At 35.3% G+C, this 9,185-nt stretch overlaps 1 protein-coding gene across 1 annotated transcript; it reads right to left on the bottom strand.

Annotated features, from left to right (window-relative positions):
• Nucleotides 1-1,142: 1,142 nt before the first annotated feature.
• On the bottom strand, nucleotides 1,143-8,524 carry LOC104911449 (nebulette-like). Its single transcript, XM_010712648.3, has 4 exons — nucleotides 8,300-8,524; nucleotides 6,994-7,165; nucleotides 3,667-3,759; nucleotides 1,143-2,634 (listed from the first exon to the last, which is right to left on the bottom strand). The coding sequence occupies exons 1-4, from the start codon at nucleotides 8,483-8,485 to the stop codon at nucleotides 2,456-2,458; spliced, it is 630 nt and encodes a 209-aa protein (XP_010710950.1). The 5' UTR covers nucleotides 8,486-8,524; the 3' UTR covers nucleotides 1,143-2,455.
• Nucleotides 8,525-9,185: the final 661 nt, after the last annotated feature.

Raw genomic sequence — 9,185 nt, 5'->3', positions numbered from 1 at the left:
GCTAAGTCTAAAGGAGAAAAGCCTAAAGAATGGATATATAGCCAGTCAGTGACACCATGATTCCAGCCAAATACATGGAAACTTAGCATTCATTTCAAAAATGCAGCAGAAGGCACATGAAAATTCTTTCCTAAAATCCACTGAGGTTTTATATATGTAACAAGCTTTTGGGAATACAGCAAACCTGACCTGCAGTCTTCCACAGACTGAATAATTTAAAGGTTTTGAGATAATGTTACTATGACTTAGAAAATAGCAATGAAACAGATTGTTTTTTTTTCCCAGCAGAGTAATAAAACATCCGTGAAAAAAACTGATACTCACCTATGACTTTTCTCCATCTACACATAAACACAACTAAAAATATGAATAAAGGGACACCACAATACATGAAAAAAGGTGTATTAAAAAGGAAAAACTTACACACCATGATGATATGCAGTAATGAACAGCAATGAAACTAGACATCAAAGGGAAATAAAAGACATACACACACACCCCCAAAAAATGATGACCAGAAGCAAAAGAGAGGAAAAAATAATTTCAGCTAAAATGAAAAATGAGTGTATCAGGAAAAAAATAGCTAAACTCAGCCATTGAAGGATACTCACTAAGACCATTTTAAACTAGAAACTTCAGAATGAAAACAAAACTTTGTAATAATCAAATAAAATTCTGCTGAATTAAAATTTAAAAAAAAAAAAAAAAGGAAAAGAGAGCTAAACAGAAAGCTCCATAGAGATACAATAAATTGAAAGATAATCACATAGGTATTGGTCTTGAATATCTCCAGAGAAGGAGACTCCACAACCTCCCTGGGCAGCCTGCTCCAGTGTTCCTTCACCTTTACCATAAAAAAGTTCTTCCATATGTTTGTATGGAACTTCCTATGTTCAAGTTTTAGGCCATTACTCCTTGTTCTATTGCTACACACCACTGAGAGGAGCCTGCCTCATCCATTCACCTCCTACCTCCCTTTAGATATTTATAAACATTAATCAGATTCCCGCTCAATCGTCTTTTCCCCAGGCTGAACAGACCCAGGTTACTCAGCCTTTTCTCATACGGGAGATGCTCCAGACACTTTGTCATCTCTGTGGCCCTCCACTGGACTCTTTCTAGGAGATCCCTGTCTCTTTTGTAACTGGGGAGCCCAGAACAGGACACAGTATTCTAAATGTGGCCTCACCAGGGCAGAGTCAAGGAGGAGAACAATCTGTTGACCGCCCTCTTTTTAATGCACCCCAGGATACCATTGGCCTTCTTGGCCACAAGGGCTCACTGCTGCCCATGGTTAACCCGTTCTCGAAAAGGACACCCAGGTCCTTCTCTGCAGAGCTCCTCTCCAGCAGGTCAGTCCCCAACCTGTACTGACGGATGCAGTTATTCTCCCCCAGGTGCAAGACTCTATACTTTCTCTTGTTAAACCTCATCAGGTTCCTCCCTGCTCAACTCTCCAGTCTGTCCAGATCTTGTTGAATGGTAGCACAGACTTCTGGTGTGAAGGCCACTCCTACCAGCTTTGTATCATCAGTAAAACTGCTGAGGATGGACTCTATCCCTTCTTCTAGGTCGTTGATGAAGATGTTGAACAAGACTGGATGCAAACCGCTTGCCTAAACTTGAGTCAGACTGACTAACTTGACTAATCCTAAACCAGAATTTCTTCTGATTGTAGCATATTCTTTCTTTATCTGTTACATACAGTGGGCTTGAGGAAAAATACAAATTAAATTTTTACTTGCAGCCTTCACTTTATCACACCACTCTTTACACCAGGACACACACAGCTTTAAGCAACTCAGCTTGGTTTCTATGATTGGCACTGGATCATACAACACAAATTAATTTCCATATCTTACATCCTCCCACACATAAGACTCCAGTCCTTTCTCTGCTTCAGTCTCCAAAGATGAAACTACTGAGAAAAATATGCAGAGTGTTCTAAAATAAAAACCCTTAAAAAAAAAGTCTCTGAGAAAACTTCCACGTAGGAGAAAGCCATCAGACTTTCCTACTTTTCCTTTTAGGATGGAAACAGCCACAAAAACCTGCACAAAAAAGTTGATATGGGAAAAAGTAGTTCTGTCAACAAAATGCTTTCATACGGTTGATTTGTTCACTAAAAAGAATGTGGTAAATTTAATTTTTCTGTGGAGAGGATTATTTTTTTCAGTTATATTTTGTCTTTCATGAAAAAATAATCCGACACACTAGTTTTGCAAAAACACAATGCACCCTCAACTTCAGCACTGTAAATGGGAGTTAGTAGAGATTTTGAATTGACACACTTCTCAAAATGGTTAAAAAGAATACACAATAAAGCAAAATGGCATGCAAGAAACTGTGCAGACTGGGAATTTTGCTTTTCTTCCTTAAATAATCTGTGCAAGACACAGTTTCCAATGATTTGTGACTATACGAGGATATTGAGTTAATGCAGGCCTGTGAGGTCTCAATACATTATGACAGTGTTACTAGTGAAAAAAGTGGGAATAAGGCTACCTCCTTCATCAGATGGCCTTGTTATCTCACTGCAGTAAGAAAAGGTAGGGTTCGTGTCAGAACCATCTGATTTATAATCTCCCAAGCTTGTAGAATGTAAGTACTGCTTACTGTAGCGGCTCGCTCTTTCTACAAAGGTAGAAAGAAATAACATCACAGTAAATAGATTACAGAAAAGAAAAGCACAATAACAGCAATAACAACTACTGCTAACACTGATATTCATACACTGATAGTGTTTAAATTAGACAAAAACAAATTGTACAAAATTTTGTCTACATTTTTTAACATTATTAGTTCAGAAAGTTGCTTCAAAATCAGATATAATTAAGTTTGTTCTCTGGTTTAAAAGAATAGCTGAAATGGTAGGGTACTCAAAAAAAAAAAAAAGAGATGAAGCATATGAAAATTTTCAGTCGAAAATCAAAAAGTTCCTTAATTTCTGCATTCACAGAAGTGCATGTAGAATGCTGCTGCAGGACATGTAACTGATATTTAGGATTCCACTTTCAGTGGCAAAGATAAATGTGCAAAGCTAAGCTTTCAAAATAAACATATTTTAAAACAAACAAAAGAACCTGTTGAGCCAATACATTTTTGCCTATTACATTAACTTCCCTATTTTTCCATCTATCCTTAAATTATAAACAGTGATAAATTATAATCCTCAGAAATACAAAAAATAGCATAAGAAATAATATTGTGCTACATAAGCAAAATTTGCATAGAAAAAAAAAATCTCATTAATATGCCAAACTTTTGTATCTCTAAAATTGTAGTGATGTCCAGCTGTTTGAAATTCCTACATACTATGAGGACTAAGGTCAATGTTCTTTAAGGGACTATTCCTAACAATGAGTAGGTATGAGTAATTGTTGTTTAGGACAAGATTTCTTTCATCATTTCTTATTTGAACATGTGATTATGGCTGTAATTCCTAGAACGTACTTCCATAAAGCATTCATATATATATATATTTATATATTTATATATATATATATGTATATACACACACACACACATATGCAAAAACAAAGCACACATATAAAACGGATGGCTGGCATATCGACATGAAAATTTCCTGTATCAGCTTTGTTTCATAAACAATTAAAAATAAATTAAAAAAGTGGATTTGGTGAAAAGTCAGGATATAAGCAATACCAGAAAGCATATGCAGACTCCTAGACTGAATATTGTCCTCCAGAGGATCAATGTCGAAGATGGAGCCAGGATCTGTGCGCCAAACCTTAAGATCTTTCCCCAAAGCACAGAAGTGATAGGACAGACAAACAATAAAGGAAGTAAAAGTATGGAAGCAGTGAGTTTTAACATTCATCTAAAAATTAACTAAAACATCTAGATGTTCACCTGAAAGGACTTAAAAAAATTAATTTCCAGCTTAAACTACTAGCTGTATCTATTTTAAGAGTTAGCATTATTTTCTCCATTTTTATTTTTTCTTTTCTAAATTTAAGGATAGTATTTTCATAAATCTAAATAATTAGAAACACGTTAAATATCACATAATAGTGCTCTTTTCCACAGGAGAAACAGAATTATCAGAGCTACAAATGATTTCTCCAGACCACCATCAGCACCCTTTGTCCACCTCTTACAGCGGGAATGAGTCTAAGGTCAACTTTGCAAATTGGCTAAATAAGCAGAATCAAGGGTATACTTCATCTTATTCAAAATAAACTTCTAAAAGTTGTTCAAGTCATTTAAGATCAGAAGTATTTATCTTTTCTCATTAATATAAAAAAAGGAAGTAGAGTGACAAATCCAGCTGCAGAAATCTATGTTTTAGACATCTATGTTTGGGTAAGATGAAGCCCACTCCTGATCTTAAGCAGTAATTCTCCTTGTCTTTCAAACAGCTAAATTTCCAGGGATGTGGACTTAATGTTGATCCATTATCACAATATTGAAAAGCATTTTTGAAATTCATTCAATTCAGTAACCTACAACTTTAATTCACACAAATAAATTATTAACATCTCTTGAAGTCTGAACAGGAATATTGAAAGAAAAAGAATCCATGAGAAAAAAACTCATTTCATGTCCGAGCTCTACTTATAAACACAGCATAAAATAGAACACAGATTCAAGCACTGTTTTCATAAATTTTTAACAAATAATTAGAGTGTTGCACAAAAAGAAGCTTGTAACAAATGCATAATCAGCTCCAGTGTGACTTCTCAATCTATTCACAGCAATCTGTAATATACACAATTCATTACTGCTATGCCACAGAAGTGTAGTAATCACTTAATCTCTCAAAAGTGGCTTAAAATAAAATTTTTACATAAAGCATAATCACTTAAAACATAAATATTTCAGATCACACCCTTTTACTAGAGGTTTGTTTCTTGAGCAGACCTGCCTTTAAGATTTCCATTGGGAAATGGGAAAAATAACTGTCTTCCCAGCTTGTTTATTTTGTCTATTTGAGTGGTACAAAGTTAAATAATGGGTGGTAGATAAAACAGGACTGCGGGGACCCCAAATATGTCGTATTTCAAATGATTAATGGAAATGGAAAGAACAGTCAGAGCTAATGAAACAAATCCTATGGCCTTGGAATAGATTCAGTTTATGCACATTATGTATTATCTATTTTCACTCCTATAAGGTGAAGTATAATGCCAACAACTTTGTCTTGACAAAAGGTATAAAAGCCAATGTACAATATTTTGATAAACTATGTGCAAGTCCTAATGATGATTAATTACACAACCACATAAAATACCAAAAGACTTGAGAGGGGTGGAAGAACTGGTGAGTATCCGCCTCTTTCTGTTTGCTCATGCCTTGATAAGTAAAAAATCTTAAAAAGTATGGCTTCATGGCAGCATGAGTGCAGCAGCCACTGCTCTGTATTGATTTTATCTGTCTTTGTAATCTGAAATAACGTACAAAGAATCAGATCTTGGCAATTTGTAGCACTTAACAGTTTTAACATCCTGGTAATTTATGTCAATTTCAAATACCCTTAAACTCATGTGAGAATCATGAAGTCTCTTTTGTCACAGAGCCAGTGCTCAGATGGATTAATTTATCTTGATGGTTTTAGATGGCTTTGGAGTAATACACAAAAATACATACAACTGGATTACTATTCAAACATTTAATTAAATGCCAGTGCTCAGATGGATTAATTTATCTTGATGGTTTTAGATGGCTTTAACATGGCTAAAACTAGTGCCTTTTCCTGAGCACAGATATTAATTTTAGCAATCAGGCACTTGAAAAAGATTGTTACAGCTTCACTGATTATACTTAAAAACCAGCCAGATGAATTCTAACAGAGATACTTTTTCTAACTGGTTGAACTTTTATCAGCTACAAAAAAACTCAAGAGTCAGAGTTGTTTTTTTGCAGCTGCCAAAGACATTCCTTGAACAGGGAGCACACTGCTGCTTTTTAAACAAGAAGATACTATAATCGCAGTCACTTTGAAAAAGCCTGAAGCTGAAATATTAGGCTCCTAGCTTTGTCATTTCCCTTAAATAGTGACACTATTTTTGCTGTTTTGGTAGATATGGATAGCTAAGAATTTTTGTCTGTTTCAATACAAAAGTATTCCAGGTTGATAAGCAGCAATAAAAATTACTAATATTTCAGTCACATAGCTCAAGAATTTCTCAGAGATGTTTTTAATCCTAATCTGTTTGTGTTAGCAAGCCTTCAGTTACCAAACACAAGATTACATTCATGATTCTCACTTTGGGGTACAGCACAAATGCAACGCAGAAAAAGGTTTAAAATATGCACTGGAGTGCACATTAAACTGCAATCTTGCAAGTGCTTCTCCTTCTCTCTTTGTCTGCACCACCTCTAGCTATTGAAGTATTTTATCAGGTGTTTGGGTCTGTACATACACTGATTTATCTGAAGAAGTTGTTGCACTAGATCCAGAATGTGTGGCTCTCTAAGATTTGCTATTGCAATAGTTTGTCTCCTAACACAATGTAGTTTGCATCCTACACTCAAACATCTGGTCTTATCTTATCACCTTTTAGATCATTCATTCTGAATACTGGTTTCTGGCTCACTAGAGATCTACCATGTTTTTCATGAGTTACATACTACTTAAAAAACTGTGTGAAATTCTAAAACAAGTAGTACATGGACTAATGTCAGCTCTAGAGAAATAGCTTACTGGTCTAAGTGGAAATCTGATCTGGTCTGCAACATTTAAATCTTGGAGAACCACCACTTTAATCATTGTTTTTCTGTGCCAAATGAAGGAGTCAGTATTCAGAAACAAAGCAACAACACCGAGTAACCGTATTTATAAAAAAAAACAACCTATTACTACTTCCCTAGAAGTTGGCATTGAACCACTGTTTCAACACAAGTTTCACACTGAGAAAAGAGCAAAAATGAAATTTGTGAGCAATTTTTCTCTGTTGTAATGAAGAACATGAGCAAAGGCTTTCATCTTTCTCACAGTATTTTGGATAGCAGCATTATTTAACAACTTACCAACAATTATTCCAGGTCTTCTATCCATTTCAACTATATGTGGGTGTACCCCTTTATATGCTGCATCACTTACAACTTGGGTGTTTTTCCGCACCCGCTCTGTTATAGGATCATCCACCACTGGGGTGAAGCCTCTGCCCTTTGTCTTCTCGAAATCTTCATGATATTTAACCTAGGAAAACAAGAGGAATCACATTTTTCCAAAGCAGCAATTAACAGCAAATGGTTATTCTAGGCATATTTGTTTCTTTATGAGGCACTACATTCTTTCGGTTTTGCACCACAACAGAATTGTTATACATATGAGATACAGAAGTCTTGGGCAGGCCACCCAGACTGGCTCCCTGACCCAATTTCCTGATATTTTATTATCACTTTTTCATTTATTTTGCTCTGTCACCAAGTAAGACATTAATTCCAGCAGTAAAGTATCATCTTCCAGTCACAGAAACCACTAAAAACAACAGGAAAAGCCCTCAGGAGATCATCAGGAACTCTTCTCTAAGTTAGGGTAGCTCTCTGGTGATGTAGACAACTACATCTGTCAGGGAAAATATTCCACTAGTAACAGTTCTTCAGAACTCAAGTACTTTCATTCACTTAGAATTTTGATTATACACACAGGTTCAAAAAACAAAAGGGAACTTTTTTGCTCTTTTGTTTTATCATATGATCACTGGCTTTAAACAGAAACATAAAATAAACATCATAACAAACTGCATTTATTCTAAGAAATCCGCTTTAAAAAACAATCTAAAAAAATGGAAAACAAAGACATTAAAGTAGAAAGTGTTATATAACAAAGTATTGAAACAAAACCAGTATTAGTAAGAGTTATATAGGTGGTATCCCTGATTATATTTACTTTTTATCTTAATCTTTAATCATCAAAGATTTAAAAATGACAAACATTCTCACACAAGCAAATGCACACAAAACAACTCATTCCAGGAACAAAAGTCACACAGAAACCAGGAACATGCACAGGCACAAGGTGCAGTGTGTCACCTAATCCAGTCAAAATGTGTGATGCTCAAATGAGGATTTCTTTTAAAGCAAGAAAAAAAAAAAAAAAAAAAAAGAACAGACATTTATCTGTTAGAAAACTGTTTATTAGTATTTTGAAAATGTTCATTACAGTCATATGCAGTTAGCAAACACTCCCTTAACAGGCATAAGAAGAAAATATTCCTTCCATATTTGAGCAGAGAGTTTCATTAGTTACCTATATTAATGGAAGGAAAAATCCAGTGGAAGTCAAGTGCCATTTCTTAGTATATTCTAGTTATAGGAAGAAGGACCCTACCATTGAGATGTTGTTTTGTGTTTCTTTGACATGCCTTAGCTCAGGTGTGTCTAGAATCACACTACGTCTACCTTTCATCTGCCTCTGATCACTGCTGTACTTCACCTGCAAAACAGCAATAACAGCACACATGAAGGTTTTGTTTACAGGAGAAGGGGTGGGGAGAACCACACTATGCAATGGCATTCTTTCCAAACCATAATGCCCAAGTTTCTTTCTTTATACTCATTTTCTAGTAACCTAATTTTGAAAAGGGGATACGGATGGGCGATTGTACTGCTAAGACCAAAGGGCATGTTTATTCCATCAATCACTTAAAAATAAAAAAATAAAAAAGTTACCTGAAAGTTGAAACTCTTGACTTTTTACTTTTTTAACACAACAAGTGAGATAACTCTTTTATCAGCTGTTAACTGGTTATGAGTTATGGTCAACGTAACAACAATATACCACTGACTTGTCTTGGATACTTTCAAAGCCTACATTTACGGCTGATGATAACCCAAGCAGACCCAGATTCCATCCTCAGTCTACTTCCAGATCAGGATTAGCATAAGAACCGCTAGGTCACTAGGGAATTCAAGAGTTATGAGCCAAGTATTGCTTTGGAAGCCTTCCTACTCCAGTTAGGTAGCTAGCTTTTGCTAGCTTTTGCTAGCAGCAACGTCTGGAACAAGACTGATTGTGGTATATTGTTTTCAATGAGAATGTTCAAAGAGAACATCTGTGCTTTATGTAGCTTTAAGTACAAAATGTCACATTTCTCTTAATGAGCTTCTTCTGTGACATTTTACATACTTGTGCTAGAAGTATAGATTCATGATTAATTATCTGAGGGGAAAAAAAAATCCCACATTTAGAACTGTGAAACAGTAAAAGTAGTTGG

Source organism: Meleagris gallopavo, chromosome 6 (genome assembly GCF_000146605.3).
Source record: "Meleagris gallopavo isolate NT-WF06-2002-E0010 breed Aviagen turkey brand Nicholas breeding stock chromosome 6, Turkey_5.1, whole genome shotgun sequence".
In the NCBI taxonomy this organism is placed as follows: domain Eukaryota; kingdom Metazoa; phylum Chordata; class Aves; order Galliformes; family Phasianidae; genus Meleagris; species Meleagris gallopavo.
This window is presented reverse-complemented; position numbering and strand designations above follow the sequence as displayed.